At 35.9% G+C, this 24706-nt stretch overlaps 1 protein-coding gene across 3 annotated transcripts in view; it reads left to right on the top strand.

The window, feature by feature from the left end:
• LOC115449896 (GATA-binding factor C) overlaps positions 1-24706 on the top strand; it is a 99280-nt gene that overhangs the window by 62790 nt on the left and 11784 nt on the right. For all 3 annotated transcript variants that reach the window (XM_030177788.2, XM_030177790.2, XM_030177789.2), the window contains one exon: positions 11801-11935. In XM_030177788.2, coding sequence (XP_030033648.1) covers positions 11801-11935 — 135 coding nt within the window. The remainder of the gene's footprint in view (positions 1-11800; positions 11936-24706) is intronic.

Here is a 24706-nt window from a genome sequence, read left to right on the forward strand (position 1 = left end):
CTTTAACACAAACTATTATAAGCCAAAAATTCGTAAAGCAAAACACACTCCATGACAAATTAACCATATGCTCTACAATTCATACACCATTAAATATCTGACAGCAAATTGAAAATCGAATAAAAACGGAACTAAAACAATCCGAATCCCATAAAGCCAACCACATCGATGCAATTAATTAGTAATCACATACAAAATCCGTACGAAGATTCTCATAATTCTCGAGGTATCTGCGGGCCGGCGTCTCGTTCGTTTTGCACCAGTTCGCCATTGTGTTTACCGCGTTTACCATTGTTCGGCGGCGATATAAATTGGAGCGGGACTTTCAACATCACTGACAGGTATATTTGACTCGTCGATTTTGGACGATAATTAATCCGTATTGTTAACTGAAACGGCCCACCCTTGTTCGCTCTCGTGGACTTCGTACCAGTTAATTTGTGTTTGTTTTTGTGTAATTTGGCCACTTTTTGTTGTTTGTGCTTCTGTTTTGTGATTGTGTATTGACATTTATCAATATTCAGTTTTTTGTTTTGACTAGCTATGAATTCTAAATATGAAAATGATGTATTTTATTTTTAAATTTCGAATGCTATAATGAATTTAAATTGGCTAAATTAGTGCAATATAATTCGCCTAATATGCTATAGAAAACGAAATAGTTCTTTCAACAAAGAGTCTTAAACTTTTACGACGAGACAGCTGTAGCACACATAAATAATGTCTATAATTTTATTTTCCAAGTACACGGGGCGATGCAATTCGTTAAAATACACACTATAAACTGACATAATCGTAACTTAAGTGTGCTATTGCAATTATTTCACAATTAAAAGTGATCCATTCAGTCATTCGCACGACATTAAGTTAGGTTACACGGCGCATGCGCCATAAAATTGTAAGTCGATTCAATAACACCCCATCCTTTATAGTAACTGCGCACAAAAAGTCAATTAAATGCATTTTCATATTTAGCGCGTTATAATGCGGCCAAGTGTGTTGGAGGCTTGTAGGCGATCCATCATTCTAGAGTAGGGCCGCTATAAAGAGGTTATCACAGAATGGATAGTCTTTATAGTTTATTTTCTTTAAAAATGTATCGGACTTAATAGCTCATAAGGAGTTGAAGATTTTATTAAACTTTTCGTTATAGTGTTTTGAATCATTATCGTTACATATGAGCTTAAATATTACTTCCAAAAATATTTTAGATAAATGTTTGATTGTAACTTTGTTTTTTTTTTCAATTATTATTTGCAATTATTGCACAGTTATCTTGTTATATGGAAGAGTTATCTAGTTTTGGATATAATTAGAAAAAAAATATATGTATTAATATAAATATAGTATAGATTTTTTTACTGCATGCTAAAATGCGATTATTATTAATCTAGTTTATTTTAATCGGGACTATTCCCATAATTCCAAAACTCATGGCTCATCCACACCTTCGTTGAACTAGCAAGTAAAAACTGAAACACAGATTTGTTAAAAATTTAAAAAAATATTGAGATAGTCCGATGTCGTTTCACGGTCACTTAGGGCTTGCAGAGGTTGTATTTAATTAATTGACCAATTGTGTTGTCTCTATTTTTTGTCGGATTATAAAATTAAGAATAATATGAAAAATGTAATTGCAATTCAAAATGTTTTGATGTTATCGCCTTGTAAGGAAAAAAAAAACGTTTTTATTAACCTCGACTCGTGTTCTTGTTTAAGGTGTTATCAAGTTATATTTAAGTTGTATGCCTTTAGGATATTTATTATGACATTGATAATTGTTTTATATGACATTAACTGTTCAAAAATTTTAATTTACAGATTTAAACCATGTTCGAATGTAAATAATTACATTATTATGTGATTAAATGCAAGATTTTTCAATGACGAACTCTAAATAAATGTAATAATATTGTCAATATAGTTTGGCTCTAGCTGTGAGAGATGGTTAAATCAAAATATTATTATTTTGACCATAAAACTGTTTTACATGGGACATTCTATAACCGAGTAGGCACGCGTAGAATCAAGACAGTCCTCTCTGTCTCTGTCAGAATTAAAAATAATACTTGTAACACCCAGTATTTCCTTAACGGAGGCACAATACTGCTTTACTTACTCAAACATAATATATTAATAAGCAACCATGTCGAGATGGTAAAACGCTGTGGTAGGTATTGATTTATAGCAAAGTCGTAGAAAGAGACTAAGGCAATAACACTTTAGTAGCTTGCTAGTTGGTCTACTGTCTACCCCTTCAGAAAAAGGCTTATTAGTATATTTTATTATAGCATATTTCAAACTTAATAATTACAGAATTATTTCCAATAATTTATCTATTACAATAGTTATGGTATACATGGTTTATGGGACTCGACGAAGTGGTACCAAAATGCCATTCACCTTAGCCGACCCGCGATGTCCCACCTGCCCTGGACAATGGCAACTAATCATTTACTAATAGTAGAGAAAGTCTGCATACATACTGATTCTATAGCTATCTATATTATGATGATTATGATCCTATACCTATGTATATGATCTTTATTTGAATCAATATTGTCTTGTGACGACAATGTTAAGGAAAACTGTTAACGAAACAGAAGTTACATTAAATATTTAGCTATGGAGATTATAATAAAAATTTAATTCAATATAATTAAAAACCAGTCAACTCCTCTCACGGTCTAATCCATCGCTGATGCACTCTAAATATATTTCACAATCAACCGATTACATAGCACAACCAACGACATAAACCACTTACATACAAAAAATCAATACTTTTTATTACAGTAGCCACTAATGCAAGTACGCGGCATCAATCAACCTTTTTCTAAGCAATCGTCGGAGGCTGCCAGATCCATAGAGAATTAAAAATGTACCAGTCAACATTATGTCGGAACGTGTGCTGTCAGACTACCGCTCCGCAGGACTGACCTCAGCGGTTAACTGGTTAACGCACGTGTGAGCATCGACTTACATGCGTTCTTATTTTAAAAATAATAATATACTATAGACCTAACTGCCGCAAAGTATCGGCAATGAAAAATTATAAAACAGATTTTAAAAATCGAATAGACATGTCCTGGGAAGATGACAAAAATTTAGAACATTAAATGAAAGTTGTATTAATGTTTGGAGATTGCAGATACTTGTCTTTTAGAATCTTATCTCCATGGGAGAGTTTACATCCGACGCATTCCGGAAATCGTTAAGTGAAATATCTTGCGTTTAACAGCTTATAGGCATTATTAACTCTATAGCTTTTTAAAACGGTTTTATTATGTTAAACGAACATAAACACACTGAGATATAAAATTGACAAACGTTTTGTGAAAGAAGTTTATAGATCAATATCAATAATGTAACGCTTAGTTACCTACATAATATTACGTTTGTTGGCGTGTGGGCTCGAAATAGGCCAAGTACACATTTCGGACGTAGCCGTGTTTAATGGTTGTCTACTTCTGAGCTTCTCACATGTTAAATGCAGTGACAGAATGTTAATGTTCACATTCCAATCACCGCGTCTGCTGTGGGAATTATTAAAGCGAAAGGGCTTCTCGGAAAACCTCTTTAACCATTTTATAGTGTGAAATTAACCCGTGTACAACATAGTACGCCGTCAGAATTATTTTGTTTGTATCTGCCTAACAACGACTATTAATTTGCGCAAACGAGAGGTCGACACCGCTTTCTCGACGCACCCTTCATCGCTCCTTATCATTTCTCGTTAAAAAATGATCCAATTAAAGTCGACCGCGCTTCAATAAGTTACCGAAAGTTTAAAATCTCGCGCACACCCATTGTAATAACGCATGCGCCCTCAATATTAAATTTTAACAAGGTATTAATTAAAAAAACTAAAGCGAAATATGTTTAAATTTTCTCAGAGTTGTCGGCCCCCTCGCGTTATTTTATTTTTAATTCATTTTATTCGGCGCGGGCCGAGCGGGTCGGTACGCCCATCGGTGATTTAAAATTTTGATTTATCGACGCGGGCGCAGCGCGGGTTGTGCAGGCCGCGCAGCCCAGTGCTGGCCGGCCCTCGATAATTATAAATATGACGCGGTGTTAAACTGTGCGAACTGACCTGCCGACCTCTCACTCCGTGCCATGAGCATCAGTTCGCCTAGACACCTTCGGCTTTTAACTATGTTTCACGGTTACCTAATACTAATTTTCACTTAGGCGTCTGTATCGCGTAATTTCTTCGATAATAACATATTTTAAATGTGTCGTATGATGTTAGTACTGAGGAAGTTATGTGAAAAGTACGGTGTTAGTTTAACAAACATTTTATAAAAACCATACAAATAAAGGCCTTGGAAATTGACCTTTCGGAAACCTAGCAAGTTAATTTTTTACTGCTAATACTTACTTGACCTATCGATTTCTAACAAATGGCACGTATAATACATTTTGAATTATGAATATTACAACATTGTCAGTAAATAACACCAAACCGCGCATTTATCGAGCAGGATATGCGAAACCGAACATTATTCGTAATAAATTGTTCAACAACAAGTATCCCAAATACAATGGTTACAGTAAAGTTTGTGGTATGACACGATCAGCTCTACATTAGATTGATACTATCAGATTGAAGTGCACTTATAATATGCATGGCAAAGAATACTTTCCTGAAGTAAACAGAGAAGGAACTGAGTAGTGACATTAAAGCAGTTACGTCTACAATATTCCATGAGAGATGATTCCATGTTATATTTGCCACCTAGCTCATTTTATTTATTGAGTACTCTACGCTTTGTAAAATATAGAAGTAACAAGAAATAATTATTTTAAAGTTCGTAATTCCACATCATTAGTCCGTCTTTGTAGTTGCATTAATAATAAGCCACCAACCGAGCCACTACAAATCTAATTTGTAGTATATTTTAAAATATTTCTATACAAATGTCAAATCAGCAAGTAGGCAGGTGGTGTTCAGCGCAGCTTTGGCCCTCCGGCGGTGTCGGTTCACCTGTTTTGTTTGATCCATCGCTGTGGATGTACGCTGTCTTATAAACACACCATTATGTACACGAAAACTTAAGTTATAGCTGAGAATGAGAGTTAACAGTTTAATTACTTAATATGTGTAATTTGTATCAATTTCTGCTTAATTTGTGTCCACTTTGCAGTTTAATGTTAGTATTATAACAGGCCATAGTATTTAAATTTACCGAATTAATAAAAATTATGACGATTTTCGTATATATTAAGAAAGAAAGAAAATCAGACCTTGGCGGGTAATGTGTATTTATTAAAATAATCAAGAACACATAATGTGATGTAGCTATAAAATATTTTCTTAAAAGTCAATACCTTAGTTTATGACAACAGAGTAATCAAAAACCATGTATACAAAGTCTGTCCCTAAGCAAAACTTCCTTTACATTCTGCAGCAACGAATTCATCGAATCATTACGTCATATAACAAAAGGTGTTTTGCTACCTAAATCAAATCTCGAATGACAGAAGCCGTGAAGCCTACGTTCGGTGGATACACTCTTAAACCGTGTTCCATCTACGGTGTGTGCGACACGGTGCCAGCTCTACTGTAGTAATCCCGCTTATATCCACTCCGAACCAGACACAATGTAATACTGTGCGGCCGTGTGTCTTCATTTCGAAAACGCCCGCAGTGTCCTTTGCCATTCAATGCAAATTTACACGTTATAAGAACCGATTCGTTGTAGAATTACCAACGTTTAGTCGCCTCTGGAACATAATTTCTACTTACTTTGTAATTTTACCGAAGCAAAGCTCTAGTTTAGATTTTAAATATTCCTTTTAATCTGGTTAGAGTGCGGTTACGTTTGTTACTAATTCGAGGTTTATAACAAATAATTTAATATATTTTGGCTATTTAAATTATAAGTTGTAAACCTTTTGATCATGAAAAGTATAACAAATACTCCCGCTCTTTAACCTCTAAAGGGTAGGCAGAGGCGCAACTAGTGGATCCACTTTTCACCATGTGTATATTCCCTCCTATGATGTGAGGTGGCGAGTCTATCGAGTTTTTCTTGCTTAATACCAGATCGAAGTATGAAATTCACTCCTGATGAAAACAATAAATAATATAACTTTGGCATTTGCTCGATGTTTTTTTGCATAAAGCAATAATAAAAAGCAGCTTTAATACTAATACTAGTGAACGGAGACAACAATGCATTAGGTATAGAGTTTTTTTTTTGAAGAAGGCACATTTGGCTATTGTTTATATATATAAATATTCATGGGAGGGTAGTGCTGCAAATAGTGGTGATAAAAAGTTTAATATATTCCAAGATTCCTAATAAAACATTTATATTCAACTAAATAAGTCTTAAATCTAGTTTAAGTCCGCAGTGGCCCATTCATCAACGTCTTTGCATTGAATAAATTGTAATTAAAATTTTCATTTTAATGAATTCATTATCTTGAAACGTTCATTGCACGTTGCCTGATGACTTTTTGATATAAGACTCTCCAAAGTATTTAGAATAGGAGTTAATTTAATTGAATTGTTTTAAATGTAACTTATTTTTACAGTCAGCATGTTGTAATGGATTGTTTTATTAGAATTATATGATATTTTGTTATACTATGTATTCACTAGTTGAAACAGAGAATCGTATATAGTAGGAACATAAGTCACCTATTCTTCAAAACTGTTATCTAGAGAGACGCAAGTCATCTTACGACATTCCCATTATACATTCAAATATCTATCAAGAAGCTCCGAGATATTTGGCAGCACAAACGAGGCGGCACCGTGACGTCGGTGTGTCGATTACGTATCGAATGTATTCCGATGTTAATCTCAATCGACCGACTGGCTGTTTGATGTGTCAATCCAACCGAACATCGATCGCTATCAGCCTATGGCTCCTATTGGGCAACCGCCACGCTTTGTTATCCTAACGGACTTAAAAATCCGACGGCCCGTGAACGCGCCGCGAACAATACAGACTTTCCAAATGATATTTCCGTAAAGCAATTTACATAGACAACAGCCGCCCACGCCAATTAAGGGCCTCGAATGAAATTCACACGAGTCCTATTTCTGGCCGTTGCACGGTAATCGAGTACACGGGCGGCCGCCGCTACGATCCGCACACAAATAAATCGTTAAGCGAATTTCCCAACATGGCTTCCGCGGGCACGGCCAATGAGAAGGCGGCGGCGCGGGGCGGCGCGGCGGCGCCCCGCACTGCATCTTCGTGTGAAAATTTAAAAATTACAACCATCGCGCGGATTTACGAGCACGGGTAGAGCGCTTCTCTGGCATCACACGCGAGTCGCGACACAGGATGTAAACATCAGCCACACTCAGACAATGCACATAACTGAAGAGATTAGCACCATACAAATATCTCACACGAAACAAGATAATAGATAAATGTATGTAAAATTACAACATACAAAACATCAAAGTAACACACATAAAAATACATGTGTCAATCACGTTAAAACATGAATTTTTACCGCGTGTGTATGTATTCTGAATAGATAAAGTGCGATAGACGCTTCAAAAGAGCCCACCTACCGACACTGTCAAAGTTTTGTCGACCCTTGCTCTATTGCAAAGAGCCCTTCCGCATACATACATAAGAATTCCACTCACGTGAAACGCACACACGCGCGCCGCCACATTACAGCTGAAAGCGGCCTGGTGTGAGTGAACACGATGAAAATCTTTATTTTCACGCTCTATCTCTCTTTATCTAATCGCCCCGGTCAGATAAGGACGGAGTGCCGGAAAAACTGGCGCGGGGCGAGGGGTAAAGGCTACATCGATTCCGCGCTTTCACTGCTAGGGGCCGTGTAAACCTTTAAAAACATCGTTTTTGCCGCGCGATTGTCATCTCTAACCTTATGGGGATAAGAGGGGAATTTGTGTGCTCAGACGCGTCTGGTAAATGGATTGCCTCCCCCTCGGGGGTTCTCATAGTGGGATCTAGATGGCGTAGATATGCTGATACGGGGCTCTGTGTGCGCAGCGATGTGACTGAACGTTGTTCGAGTGTGTTGGTGCCGTGTGCGGGCGGGTACGTTAGTGTTGCGGCTCGTACGCTCTACACTATACTCTGTACTGTAGGTATGTACACGAGGGTTGCTTCCGCGCTGGATAAATTTTACTTGTGTTCGCAAATATATGAGGGGCGGTAGGTGTCCCTTTTTGTAATATGATTTTAAGCAGATAGGTAGATAGATTAGGGAAGAAGGAGGCTGTGATTTGATTTGATTAGGAGGTGTTTGCACTGGCGGGGGAGATAACGCTGATTGGATCGGAGGGCAGGCTTCGGAAATATGTTTTTAATGTGGCTGCTTTATTGAATTAGTGGAGTCGGTGTGAGACGAGGCGGGATTAACGCGCCCGAAGCGTGCCTCTTGATAATTAACTGAATGTTCATTGGTTTGTTAACGTAACACGAACGATTAATAATATGTGATCGCTTTCTAAACGAAATATGTTCGGCTCCAGATTGTGCCTAAAACAAGTTGCGCTTAATGTTTAATGTTAAAGGAAACTCGATCGAGTTGTATCAATTCTTTAAGCTCGAATGAGCATGTTTGAAAAACAAGATAAATTAAAATACCATTTAATATCTACATTCCATTAATTACGACTGTAATATTAGCAATTTTATAATTTCGTATGCTTCGAAGTATAAAACGTTAAGTTAATAATTGTCCTTTCCCAATTTCCATAATCAATACCTTAAACCCCAACCATTTCTATTCAATTAAACAAGAATTCCAACAATACGTTATTTACAATATTAGTAGGATTAAACCGAATTGTCCACTAAACACGGTCAGCATACAACAGCACTGTTTTCAAACAATGCCATTTTTATTTCAATGGAACCTCTTGAGATCGTCGCATGCCTTTGATTTCACACAACACTGAAAATTAAAGGACGACAACAATATGTACTGAATTTGTCTGTTTTTGATGCGTTTTTATCTCTGTCGGCGTTTGTTGGTATGATATCGATCCGTATGTCGCTGACAGTGAAGTGGGTCCAATTAATAAACTCCTTTCTGTGTACAAGTGGCGGCGTGCTTCGCTTTTGTACCTTTTTATATAAAAAACGTAATAGTTAGTATACTCGAGAATCACAAGTACTGTGTGGATTATAGAATCCACACAGATCGTAGGATCGAAATGATAAACGCACACCCCTATACATTGATTTAGAATTTGTTGAAACTAATCTGTTAGATTATTTTTAATGTGCCGGTGACGGATTTAAAGTGAAACTTTCCTTAGCTATAAACCTGTGGATATTAAACCGTAGTCATTAACCTTTTGTTTCAGAATTTTAAATAGCAATAAAAGTAAAATGTATGCACACCGTAGCCCGTATCGTGCACGTTTCAAAGACCTTCAAAGTTGTGAAGAGTAAATAAACCTTGCATAATTTACGATCAACTAAAAACAACGTTTTCACCGGCTACGGCCGCGGCACCAAAAAAATGACCCGAATAAAATATAATCCGGCTCGTAAAATTTACGATTTTTTCCAGCCATTTCAGCGTTTGAGGAGCGAAAGTAATTCGCCCATAAAATTACGAGTAAACAGCCGTTTTTCCACGGAAATAAAACCACCCTAACGATGGGTGGTTGACTTCTGTAATCGGCTTAGCATCCCCTCTGATTCGGCCATCTCCCCTGGCGCATCATGCACCAGTCATAAGTTGATGGGACGCCTTATCTGCAGATTATAAAATCGGATTTGGTTAATTGAGTCGTAAACTTGCTAGTTAATTTACGTTCGCAATATATGGTACTGTGTGATAAAAAGATTGCGTATTTACGATTGTATTAAACGGATATATAAAGATGATTTATCAGTTAATGTAATTGCCTTTTGCGGGTATATATTGTAATGATTTGTATTACGTTCGCGTAATACTCAATAACAGTTTCTTGTGGCTGTTAAAGGCGTATTACATGCGCTTTTTACTTAAAAATATTAAATGTTAAAGAATTAATTATCCTTTTTTTATTAAATCACATCAATATCAGGATTTTATTAATATCCTATTTATGTATCACTAAATCATAAATAATATTTGACAATACATATGTCACAATTGGAACATCGGAGTCATCGTTGCGGTAGGAAGAAAAAGTGGCTGATGCAGCCCCGGCTAATATGGCGGCCTCTAATCTCGCACCACAAAGGAGCTGCCATGACGCGGCGAATATTCACGCAAACCATTTAATATTTAGGTATTCCAACGTGCTGTACAGTTGTGGCCGAATTTGTTTAGGAGCTAAAATGATTCACGGTTTGCATTGATCAAATATGTCATTAAACGGGAGTGTTCGTGTATTGTACTTTGAAGTTCGATATAAGTAATGTTCAATCTAAATACTAGAATAATTTTATCTTCTACTAAAGTCGAATATGGGTGTTATCACCTTAATAATCAATACAATAGTAAATTGAAAAAAATATAAAAATTACCATGTCAATAAATTTAAATACGTCCATTTATATTTATCGATTTGTGATCTCGTCTGTACGTTGTCACAAAGCAGTCACTTACGATATTAAATCGGACAATACGATGCTGCGGTCACGATAATCTTGGCTAGTATTCGATTCTTGTTACCGAGAATCGAAAGAAACGTGCCTCTAGTCCGGATTTTTAACGTTTACAATCGCGTTTGGTTAATGAGTAATATGTAAGTGCACAGCGCCTCTAGCGGATTATGGAGGTACTACATAGTTTAAGTTAAACAACATGGATTCAAGTCTCAGACATAGGTTTAAGATGCAAATATTTTATTGATTAAAAACAAGTTCATGAACTCCATGTGGTTTAAAATACACATATCCTGACTAAATGCATTTAGAAAATATTAGTCTTGAACGCGATAAGCCGCGCTAAAATTCTACAATTAGTCTTCAGCTACTAGTCTAACAAACCCACTATGAGTCCAAGCCTTCCGCATTAAAGGGATATAAAGCCCGATCACATCAAACTATAAATAACATGACAAATTAATGGATTTATTATGAGTGGAGTGCGCAGCGTCTTTTTATTTTCGTGTCGGGTCAGGACGAATGCATTTTTAATTGAGTGAGGCACTTTTGTGGACTTCATAAACTGAGCTCTGCATGCCGGGGATATTTTTTGTTTGATTGACGGGTAGTAATGGGCAGGTGTAAGAGCCGACCGATAGCTACCTCGCTTTTTCGACTTCCAATATTCACTTTTTGTCTGCCGTCGTTTTGCGACACGATTTTTGTCAATTCGATTGTTTTTCGATGATAAATTCGTGAAGTTTTGTTAATTGGATTGATGGATAGATCTAGGTTAATCTTCTTTTTTCTTTAATTACTGACAGTTTATTGCACAACACCCTATCTTAATTGTATAGACAGAAGCTATACAGGCATTCCAAACAAATGTGTAGGTAATATGGAAACTACAGGCGATATCTTCTGGTAGCAAATCATCCTCATCACCTATAAACACAGCTTATAATCCCATTAAATTCAACCCTAATTTGCAAACTTAAAGATAAGTTTAGATTAGCAAGTTCTCACAATAATATATTGCATAAGAACTTCCACTAGCGGCAGTATAACAATAATGTATACGTGCGACGTCCCGCCAGTCCTTTAAGCGTAATAATTCGCGGTACAATTGCTTCTCGAAGGTAACTTCTGCTTGTTTCCTTGTTAATCTAAGTCTTGCTATAAGATGGCTTAGGTTCATAACAAATGCTATCTTTCTCATGTTATAACAAATATAGTTATATAATATGTATTGTCAACAGTCGCTACAGAGCGCGGCGCGGCGGGCAGGCACGTCGTGTGCCAACTGCAAGACTACCACTACCACGCTATGGAGGCGCAACCAGAACGGAGAGCCGGTCTGCAACGCCTGCGGACTGTACTACAAACTGCATAATGTGAGTACTACTTAACTTACAGGGGGATTCTTACTAAGCTGTTTTTTTTCGATCACTAGGCATCGAGGCTAACTGTCTTTAGTAGTAGAGGCCTTTACTTATAAGGTGATGTTCATTATTTAACGTGCTGGTTGTGGGGTAGAGTGAAATAGTTTTTATTGAGTGAAATCGTTACAACACCCGTGATATTGGGCGTAGCCAAGTTTTAGTATCGGAGAGGATCGCCTCCTGTTAAAAGAACATTCTTCATTTAAAGAAAACAAAAGAGTTAACACACAGTCTAAACTCAATAAATAGTTGGTTAAACAAATTTAGAGGAGGGAAGAGAGGTTGCCGTTGAGTTTTATGAATACTAAAGACTTATAAGCGCCTCGCATCATACGTTTCCTCATCAACTTACTATTCTATTAATCAATAAATAAATTTAGAAATTCGCTCACAATAACCAAGAGTTACTATACCAAACCTGTTTATAGAGAGCAACTGTTTGATTTATGTAGTAACAGATAGCAGAGCAATTAAACACTAGCGCTGTTGAAATACGATTGTTCGATCCAATTGTTATTTAATACATTGTTTAGGGCCTTACCTCGTTTATGGCATAAAACTGCAATTTGTTTCTGTTTTACTGACAAATTGTGTGATTTACTACTGCTCGTTATATGTTATATGGATCATTGAAAATCAACTCTGTTATTAAAACCGTACAGTATGAAGTCCATTGGTTAGTGAAATATAATATTTTGCTGTAATATTTCTATGTAGGAAGTTCCAACAGATATATAAAAACTGATGGGGAAGAATAACTGGCTAGTCCATTTTATACACAATACTTTTAACAATATATTTTGAACTCACGAAAATGGCAGAATGAATATAAAAGTTATATCCAAAATTAGACTCGAAACTCGAATCTCGAAATCGAAAAAAGTAATTAAACTCGACAATAGAATCCAGCGCTGGATTGATTTAATCCCCGTGGACCCCAGGGTACATGTCCCTTGGCACGATTTGACACTATCTTGGTGACAGATAACCGGGGGCCGCGGCACCCCTAACGTTTGCTAATGTGTCATAAAACCCGACTCGATTGTCTCAAATGAAATACGATCTGATGTAATGCTCATGATAAGCCGATAATAAAACTATACGTTGTCATTTATAGCAAAAATTTACGCGCGAAACCGACGGACAATTCGAATATTTAACGATCGTAATTTTAAAACCAGTAGTTTTTACATTAGTAATAAAAAAAATATTTTATCAGAAATCTTACTGAATAACAATTTTTTTTTAGGTATTTGATACAAGCAACGGCGGATTTAGATGAAATTAGGCTCTTAGTAAAACATTAGATTAACATTTTAATTTTTATTTCGGAAAAGTAAACAGTGCTATATCTAAAATGCAAAAGACTTTTAGCCGATCAGGCTGCGAGCATCACTCGGTTAAAAATAAAGACATCTATATTTTGATGGTACTAATTAAAAGGATTCTCAGAATCCACAAAAGCGGTAAATCCAGTCACGATAGCGACTAAATCAGAACTCATTCCGCAAACTGATTGAACAAGATGTTAAATGTCGGGTCGTAAGCAATTCTCACGACTCTCAAAACCCCGTCGCGAAAACAATAAACAAAAACCCTCACGCAATTCCAGGCGAACAAACACGACGCGGGAACGTCACAATGACAAAAATTAACTGTCAAACGGACCCTACGAGTGCGCTTGAGATTTTTTTGAAATGTATACTTGGTATCGATGTTTGTAATTATTCGGAAGGAGCTACAAAGGAGCGAATAGGAGCGGCTTGAGTCGTTGAAGGTATAATGACGGGAGCACAATGCGGGAATGTCGCAGTAGCTTTGTCGAGCCCTGTGCCCGCCCATCTCATACATATTTACACTTCTCATATCACACATGCATTCGCCGCAGAATCTTTGCGCTGAGGCGGTATAATGCAATAATTTAGTTTAATTCATTCGCCAACATCTCGTATTCAAATTCAAATGAATGAATAATTAATTAACAGATTATATCTATTCATGACGTATGCTGATGACAATTTATGTAGCATAAAGATCAATCGGAATCACTGAATATCTGACGTGCTTATGTTAAATGCAAGGTAGTGCTCGCACGAACATACGAAAATACTTAATATAACATGTCCCAAATGCTTCCCCATATTGAATGGCCACTAAGCATCTTTTTATTCGATTATGCGGTCGTTAAGCGGTTGAATAAATATAAAATGGTATGTCGATTGTCGAAAGTAAATTTAAGTAACAATGTGTAAATAAATACAATATAATATTGGCCCTTGGAACGGATACATTCGTGATCGATTTCACTCAAAAAATGCAATTCATACGACAAAGCACGATCGTATTGTGATTTACCGACGTATCCCTCCCACACGCGACCGACGCGTCTTGATACTATAACATAAAATATTGTATACCTACACACATAAATTAACTTTGACAATTGGTCGTGTCCATCTCTGTAATTTTTATGTATTTTAAATTGACTAATGATTAGTTTAAAATAACAAAGTTTTATATTGCGCTATAGTCACATTAGCTTTAAAAATAGACAATACAACGGTACCTACCCAGACGGACTCGAATATTCGAAAGAACTGTCATTTGTTGCAATGATATAATATTATATCATTGCATCGAGTATAATTTATAGCATGCAAATACCGATGTCCCATCCATAATTATTTGTTTTATCCGACCAGTTGCTAATCATAAAATCATGTAAATCCTTTCAACGGCAACTTTAATGCAGACATCAAACGTAACTGTCAAGCCATGGCATTAATGTAAACGATTCATAGTTCAATCATTTAATTATATTATAAATTATTTGGATGTTATATTTATAATATTGCCGAATAATGATAATGTCGAATTTAACCTTGTCCGATTTTGGGTAGTGGAAGATTTGTGTGTGACCGACTTAATTGACACGTTTCAGTCGGTATTTGTACATTTTATTTGAATTCCAATTATAATCCGCTGAGAAAATAAATAAAATTCTATCGGAAAATTATACTGCAGAATGTTAATTTGAATAATCCTCGAATTTAACACAGTATTATCAGTAATAGAATTTAAAACAATGAAATTACTATTCTCAAGTTTTTAGGACTGATGCAATGTGACTTTTAGTTGCAACTAAATTATACAATAGTGAGAACGCTGTCAAATAAAAAAATATGAATAATTGGTCTACTGTACAATCTTTCGCTTTTTTGGTAATTTACATAAATTAAATCCAACTACAACTATAAACTAAAATAATAATATTTAATTTCTGCATCATGCAATAATACGTTACATTGCATATTTCCTCACAATAAACTCACGAATTTAAATTACAAATATCAAGACCTCTTACGCCGGGTACAACACAAACAATACTTCTCAAGTATGTTTACTCAAAATATATTCCTTAAGGGCCCTTAAGACGATTGTGTGTTGTTACAAATGTCCATAACTTCAAATTGCCCTCATAGAGCCCCTACTTGAGCCGACAAACCTCTTGTCCTTTTTACGTTGTTTTAAAATTGTTATTGTTTTTCACTTGTAATATCGATATTTATTCGGGTTTGATTGATGTGGGAATCTATATGTTTTTGATTTATTGTTTTTTGAGCGTTGACGGGTTGGGGTCTGCGTGTGAGTTTTGTTGCATATTTTGCCTTTGCATTGCTTAGTTTGACGAAGTACGTAACCATTTCAATGCTCAAACGTTGATTGATTATTTCAGTTAAAATAACAATAACTATAATACATAAATGTAATAAACAATTAAAATTAGATAACATTTGCAGGTATGTAACAATTCTAAAAAACTAAAGCACATAGTAGGGTTACAAACCAAGAAAATACTTATTCATATGCCGTAAATTTTAAAAACACGAAATGTTCTACCAAGTTTTACTGAACAGGAACATCCTGACAAAGCGTTTATACAATTACCATAGAAATAAACTAACCACCAACCGATCGGTGACCAATTCTCCTTAATAGGATTAGTACGTGCGTCCCGTACCACCGGCCACGACCGCAACTCAACAAAACGCTCGCCTTCTGTTACTAGTTTTTATAAATTTGTTTATTTAATTTACCACACCCGTTTATACGTTACTTCCTTCACATTATAGCCGATTAGGTTTTTTGATATGTACTACAGTTTTTGTACTGCTCCGAATGCCTCCGATAAATTGGTATAGACTTTTTGTGGACGTCATTCGATTGTTTTCGATTTGCTCGGTTGTCTACCACAAAATAACATTTTGGAGGTATTCATTTTACGTAGTAGGTACTGGGGGACACGATCTGGCATTGGTTAGACTTTGAATTTACCGAGGTTTGTAATCAACTAATAAACTTTGCTCCACCGCGCATTTCGACTCTGAGATTGGCCAACAAAAATGAAATTAAGGTTTTAAACTAATTACTTAGCGCAAGTAATCAAATCATAATACCACATTGCTAAGTACACCTTTTTGTAAATTCTTTTGAAGTACAATTTGTAATTCCGTCGCCTAATTACATTCCTCGACTTGATCAACGTGTAAAAGGATTGCAATTGAAAATTGAATAACCCTTTTTTTATTGATCAGCAGTCTATAAAACACTAAATAAATTAACATCAAATGGCGCTTGTGACGTTTCGTCAGTGTTGCGGCACGTTAAGTGCCTTCCATACAAAAGTATTGGATTACTAGCTTGTATAGAGCTAGAGAGAGCGCGCCCATAATAACAGCTCAAATGATACATTTCGAATACAATGGGGCGATCAATTCAATTTTTGAATCGAGAACGCTCTTCTAGTTTTCTTTTTTATATCGTCTAAAGTGCTGTTTTGTTCAGCCAACATCCGAGGGAATTTGACAGTCACTGTTTTTTCTCCCGTTTTTCACTGACATTACGTTTTAATGTCGGGCTACGGATACGATTTTTTTATTATAATTATAGATACACTGCACGATAAAGATTTGAAGAGGTTTTGACACATTTGTTTTTTACAAGAAGCTTACTGTTATTTTGTTCCACGGGTGAACTATTTTAAAACTTGCATGATATTAACATTCTCTGCTAAATATCGACTTTACTCTTAATATGTTTTATAAAGTACTTATTACGAAAACAGCGTACAGATTAAAAAAACTGGCCGTTTTTGAAACGTGTAAGTCTTATTAAAATTCACGGTGCACAACACAGTTCGAGCTTTGACTCGCGTGCGAAAAAACGTAGAAAAGTTTAATTTACTCATTACATACTGGGCTGGCTAGTGGCCAAACAGCCGGCGCGTTTGCCGAATGTTATAATGACATCAATTTGAATATTCAACATCGAACAGCTATCCCATTTACATAAGTTCGACCGTTGAATTTTGTAGCGATGCAAATGTTCGCCCGCACTAATTGCGGCGTTCATTGTTTCAATAAAAAAATTAAACTGAATCCGTTGTTTTACACGCGTGCCATGTTAACGATTCGGTATAGCAGTTTGTACGGTTTTATGGGGAATTGTATCGATTTTGTTTGGTGTTATTTTTATTAGTTTTGCTTACTTAGTTTGCCATGTAATTTGCCTTTGGCTCTAAACATTCTACGTTTAGGTATTTATGACTCAGTGAAGCTATCTACAGTCTAGATAAATATTTCACGCCCATAATAATGTGTAGTTATTAAAATAAATACTTAAATATTAAAATTATTTCCATTCCTAATTGCAATATTATGGTAAAAAGTGGCATAGTATAAATATAATTTCTTTCTAAAAATAAACAACTAATTTCGCCAAAAAAGTGACCACGTTAAATAAAAAGAAATAAAACGGGCGTTCGCGCAGTAGGCCGGAAAGATTTTATCTGTTGGCAATACAGAAAAAATGGCGCCCACCGGAAGTGTCCGAGCGGCGCGCGGCGCGTTACTATTTTTTCTTTTTTTTTGTTTTAAATGGCTTTTTCCCGGCAGCGTTCGACCGGAAATGCGTTTGCGTAGAACTACCCACCCGTTGCCGAAATGTGATACGTTGTACTTGGTTATTAAGCGATTTTCGGCTTTATTACTCAATAGTGACAGTTTATAACAGCAGCTATCGGTTGCCATAAGAATGATTTCGGTAGACCTGAAGATGTGGCGAGTGTAACGCTAAATAGGATGTTTTTATTCATGAGGCTTAAAGCGCCCGTTGTTTAGCGAGCAAGTCCCATTTGATTTAGTGTCTAAGTAATAAATTTAGTGAAAATGTGAGAATTATACGTAAAGCTGCGAAAAAGTAATTTAAATGTATTTAAAACCAAACGGCTTGAACGTTAACCTTAAATTATTTAAATAAGGCTTCAGGAGCAGCTTGCCTGTCTATTTCACTTAGTGAATTGCTAAATTAGACTACTAATTATGAATATTTATAAAGAATTCGATACTAAACGTCATAATTGACAAGAAATAAATAAACGCTGTCGAATTTTATGTGAATTTGATACTTTATTGCTTGTATAAACCACATATCAAATTACGGAATAATTAAGATACACGATTTTGATGCTAATTATATTTTGTTTTAAGGTAATAATGAAAAGCACTAGACTAGAAAACAACTTTAAAATCAATGTTAATTTACATTAAACAGAGGGTGTTTAAAAAAGCGGCTAAAATGGCAGCTGCAGCGAACCGGCGATCGTACGCTGTGATAAGAGTGTGTCCTTCAACAAAACAATTATTGCGCTTTGGTCCGCTGGAGCGAGATTTGCGCAATGGCCATTGTCGCAAGTAACCGAAGCCTAATAACGAACGTTTGTACTATCAATAGCACTATTTGTCGATGCGTATCAATTTCAAAATTCGAAAGAAAATATCAAGATCTTGTATCGTTCAGTCACGTTTGAGTGTCGGTAGGAAAAGGTTTTGTGTTTAATGTAGTTGTATTTGTTTGAGGCTCTTTATAATACGTAAATGCTAGTTAATAAATTTTCCTAGTAGGGAGTTAATATTTTACTATATTTGTCATTTGTCGCCACTTGTTAAAATTATTTATGAATAACCGCCTTCAATCGAGGCAGCTCAACTTCGATTTCCGATAAATCAGCAGCCAGTGTACATAATAAGACTTGTCGACACATCTCATGTCATAGAATGGCGGGTGCAGTGGAATACTTTTTTAATTCTTTGTAATTCAAGGTGTTAAATGGAGTTTCACTGTTTATTTACTGGTTGTATTGCATATCACCAGGCGAACGGCAAGCTCGTCTCGTCATTCAAAGTAATAAACAAAACGAAGTAGATTTCAAGACTGGGATGTATGGATGTATAATATTTTATAATATTCCTTATATGTCAATAAGAACTGTAAGAATCCAGTAACACAAAATTAAACCCTACAAATATCGATAGGGTTTTTATAATAATATATTATCAGCTGTGTATTATATACTGTCCCACTGCTGAGCACGGGCCTCCCCTACTACTGAGAGGGATTAGGCCTTAGTCCACCACGCTGGCCTAGTGCGGATTGGTAGACTTCACACACCCTCGAAAAATCCTATAAATAATATCTCAGGTAGCAGGTTTCCTCACGATGTTTTCCTTCGCCGTTAAAGCAAGCGATAATTCACAATGAATACACACATAATTTTTTAGAAAAGTCAGAGTTGTGTGCCCTTGGGATTTGAACCTACGGACATTCGTCTCGGCAGTCCGTTCCGCAACCAACTTGGCTATCGCCGCTTAATAAGGTTGTTACGTTTTTAAATCTAAAATACCTAAAATATATATTGTTCTCAAGATCAGAGAGAGTTTAATGTCACGTGTAACGGGTAATTAGGCGACGAGACCCGGCCGGAGATGATCGCAGATCTGGCGCCCGGCCACGCTATCAGCGCCATCTAGCTTGATCTACGACCGAACTGAAATAATCTTACTGCGGTGCTGTACGGGATATTTAATTATTTATTAATTTTATGATGCTTAGCTTTGCCGCTGATTCATAAAACCATCCCTGGGATAAAAAGCCTGCAGAAGTAAGGAATAATGCAATTTCTGAGTAGTGTAGGAATTATTGGAATCGTATAGGTAGTTTCAGAGATTATCACCAAGTTTTAAACTAACTTTACGTCTTTGAAATGTTAGTGTAATTGTTATTTTGATGGTTTAAGACCAATGTATTTTGTGAGCGCAGCATCGCATTTAATGAATATTTTTTAGGGTTTACTGCATTTGTAATAATAACACTTAATTGGGGTTTTTGTTGTTGAAATATCATCAGGTTTTATATAGACAAATTACAAATATATTCAGGTAATAGACACTACATCTAATATCATCGACAATATTTATGACATTTATTGTCAGTTTTAAATGTCAAATTTGAATTTAAAATTAATTTAATAAACCTCTGATTTAACGTAAATATAATTCTTTATCTATTTCAGGCTATGGATTCGCATGGCCTTAAAACAAATTTATGCGTATACGCATCACTTGTCCCAAACTGGGATTTCCTGCGTTTTGTGTGCCAGAAACTACATACGGTATGTGCCGCGACTCTATTTTTGGTCTGCTGTACATACCTACTTATATTTTACTCAAATACTATAACTTTTTATCCCAGTTTTGGGCAAAAGCTTTCTCTGTTAATAGTAGTTTCAACGCTATTCTTACAGTATGCTTGCCTACTATCGGTTGGTAGATTTGACGATATTTTCCTTTGGTGAATACTTTCATAGATTTAATCATTGAACTCGATACCAACGTATTGGGTATTTCTTTTTATAGCACAGTTCATAGAAAGTTTGTAGGTAATATAAGCTAATATAAATGGTCTACATCACATACCACAGTATCAGACTTAGCCCGAAACAAAAACAGGTAATTAGCCGGCAGTCTATCAATCGTAGTATTAGTGTTGGTCGGTCGATTGCTTCCACCGGCGTCCCCCCTCCTCTACATCTGTAAACATCTTCTAGATAAACATCTGACGTTTGACACAAAGCGCGGTTGCGAGATCCTATCTCGAAACTATCTGAGTCCCCCTTTTCCCCAACTTCCTCTCTCCGTCTAATTATTTATTTATGTCCCCTTATCAACGATCGATGCGCTCGAGTGCAAAGTGCGAGCGGAGTTTACACGAATTCAAATTTAAAATTAGTAGCGGCCCGTTATCATCTAGGTGATCTCTCGGCCTGAAATTAGCTCGGTTTTGCTTCTCCGACGGGTTGTTGCTGCCGAACCGTTCTAAATCCTCGTCCTTTGTCCTAGTTGTAAATACAAAGGTATTATCCTGCAAATAGCTGCACTTGAAACAACAATAGCCTTTCAAATCTCTCAATAAAGCTTACATTTTTACACAATAGAAGGATAAACTCGTGCTGCAATTTTGAAACAAGTTTGAACAATTATTGTAATGGCCTACGAAATGGGTATCGTTTTACGTTATACCATCGTATGTAAATGCAGAAAAAAGTTTATGACATCTCACTTATCCGAGGCCAAGGTGCAATTTGATTGAAAGCACCAAAAAAGTCATATAATCATATAATGTTGTGGAATAATTAGTGGGGTTCCGAGGCAGGTGTAGCTGCGCACGCGCCGGTTGCGCCGCACCGTGCCTTTAACATTCGACCGACGAAAAAGACAAATGATTATCGTTCTTTATAGCACTTAGTTTATTTCACTATTCAAGCGAATTATTATCGTATGCTATCCCAATAATATGCTAATCGGGAATATATTTTGTATCGAATAAAGAATGGAATGTAGAACAGTGTAAATGGTAATGTGTATAAAAATGTGGTTGTATTTAGTAATCGGTTTAAATAAGCCAGCTGTCGCAATCTACCTTTTGTGTTATTCCGTTTAAATCGCCAAAATTTTAGTGGAATATTTGGATTTCGTTCATGTTATACGAAAACTCATACTTAGTTATAAAAGGAGGAAATTAAATTTATCCAACGGATTAATGTTCAGATCGGGACAGTAAAATAACCAAAGTTCTTGTTACGTAGAGATGTGGCATTAAATTTTAATTAAACTCAAATTACAAGTAATAAAGTTCTTGTTTGTCTGTCACGGTTGAAAACAAATGCTTTACCCTGAATAATAAATAACTTACCTATCAGTGCATTAAGTTCACTGCAACAATTGCACCTAATTTATTGTTACCCGTTGCCATACGTCTTATTTGCTTTATTTAATTAGATTTATATCATTTTCTTTTATTATCTGATAATATCTTGCATCAATTTGTTTTTAAAAAGTTTTTTGCTCTTATTTCATACGTTGTCGTTTTTGTAATAAGCATATTATATTGAGACACTAAAACATCTAACATAGTAGGAAGGTAGCGACATGTTTGAGCAATCCTTTAGACTTATAATTTACATGTTATCGAGTTTTCTCTATTTTCGTTCTTGTTTATCAATTAACGAGTAGATCTTTAATTTTGGAACAACTATGTTCTACAACATCATAGTAATTTGGAGTATTAAGGACCAGGTATCAAATGATTGACAGATGCACTATTGCATGGTAAGAAGAATTAAAGCTAAATTAATCACTTAACTGCCTCGGTGGCGTAGTTGTATTGCATGCCCGGTACAATAGCGCTGTGAGGTCCTGGGTTCGAATCCCGGGTCGGGCAAAGTGATATTTGGGTTTTTTCTGCTCAGTATCAGCCCGGAGTCTGGAATTTGTGCCCGATATGGCGATAGGCTCGCCCCCTATCACATCATGGGACGGAACATACTTGGCGAAAAGTGGGTGCCCTGGTTGCGCCTCTGCATACCCCTTCGGGGATAAATGCGTGAAGTTATGTATGTATGTAATCACTTAAGTCAAAGAAAGGTGCACTAACAACGCTGTTCTGTATAGTGCAGTGACCAAAATTACAAGCACAGTTGGTTTTATATTCATTTTTTATTCCGCACACGTCGTTAAATTGTTCTTTAAAATACATACAAAAAGCTTATGAATCATGATAATTTAAAAATAATGTGAGTATAAAATTAATTTCACGTATTTTTTATAGCTTGTAGTTTATATGCGAACGTACATACTTATATTTGTTAAAACTAAGTCGTAACACTATTTTAAAAAGATCGTTGCAACGATGGTTTTAATATATGAAAACCAAACAAATTCGAAAGAAATTTTCGTTTAATAATTAAAAGGAAACTCGAACAGGGCGGAGATTAGTGTTGTGCTACACGCATCGACAATCAAGGAGCTGTTAAATTTTGTGTCGACATCGACAGTTACGCATTCCCGCTGGCGCGCTGGCGGCCGGTATGAATTAGTGTAGCGTGGTAGCGGTTGCAGTCATACGAGATTTAGTGCGGACGCGCTCTCCGGCTCTAATTGGAGCGGGTTCGGTGCCACGGGCGCGAAACGTTACGATTTATTGCTTTCCATAATTGTTTTTGTGATGCGAGCTGACGTTTGCCCTGTCTTCATTACAAATATTGGCGGAATTGTTTTTTTAAACGAATCAATGTCATAAGTTGTGCAATCTTTTAGATTATCGGATTTTCAATTTTTTAGATTATGCAAGATTAGATCATAATGTATGCTATATGGGATTCTTGGCTGATCTGAAGCTACTGATCTTGTAGATATAATCTGCGTTTCGTCTTTCAACTTTAAATATCATTTTATTCTGACAAATAAAGTCATAAATATTAAGTGTATGCATGATTATACTGCATTAGAGAATAACTGCGAAATAATTATAATATTGTTAATTTGAAATACAACCTTAAGATATTATTACAAACAAAATACCTACATTGACAATGACAGACAATGTATTAGTTCTGATAAGATTTAACATGAAGTAACAGAAATAATATAAATCTTCCTAAAATTTATTTACTCCAATCAAGTACACAGAACACAACAGAATACTAACTTTATCTTTTATTAACAATGATTTGCTTTCAGTTCTTACACCACCGACACTTTTATCGATAAGTCATTAAGAAATATTGATAAGTCGCCGGTGTGAAATAGGATATCTGCTAGATAACGCGAAACCAATATAATTCGCTGAACGAAAAGCGATTTAATCCCTTTATAATATCGACTGACAGTAATCTAAGAGAATAATTGCTTTCGCTGATTGTTCCGTTGAAGTGATAATTACCGAGTGACATTCTAATTAAGACTCAATGGTTGCGTAAAATACAACGGCCAATATATTTCGTTCCTTTTTTCTTGTAATCCATATCTTTGTGTAAAAAAGTTGTAACAATAAAAAAACTAAATGTTGCAATAATAACTGGCGTGTAGGGCCGCGGCCGCACTATAAATTGCCGATGTCGATAAATTTGGTGGGTGTATAAATCGTCGTTTCAATTATCCCCGAAGTAGCAGCTGTCGGCGCGGTCTCCGGACTACTGCGGCGGGTATTTATTTTAATCACGTGCACACATCAAACAGGCAATCGTGTTATATCGACATATCTCGTGGCACATCCTTAACAATTTTCTAATGAGAAAGATAACGTTGGAGTTAGGTATTCTGTTTCAATTAGAAAATGCTAACTGCTGAATGCAGGTGCAGTTTCAACGGTGCTTTGGGTTGAGTAATCTTCTGATTTATAGTTCGATGTTTAACACAAGTTGGCCATGAGGACATGTTGATAAAAACACCTATAGATTTTGGAAGCAGTTCAAAATTATATAAAAAATGCTACACGACTTCAAATAGTAATTTTCTAAAAAAAAAGGCTACAGATTTCGATTATACG

This window comes from Manduca sexta, chromosome 26 (assembly GCF_014839805.1).
Source record: "Manduca sexta isolate Smith_Timp_Sample1 chromosome 26, JHU_Msex_v1.0, whole genome shotgun sequence".
NCBI classification, from domain to species: Eukaryota; Metazoa; Arthropoda; class Insecta; order Lepidoptera; family Sphingidae; genus Manduca; species Manduca sexta.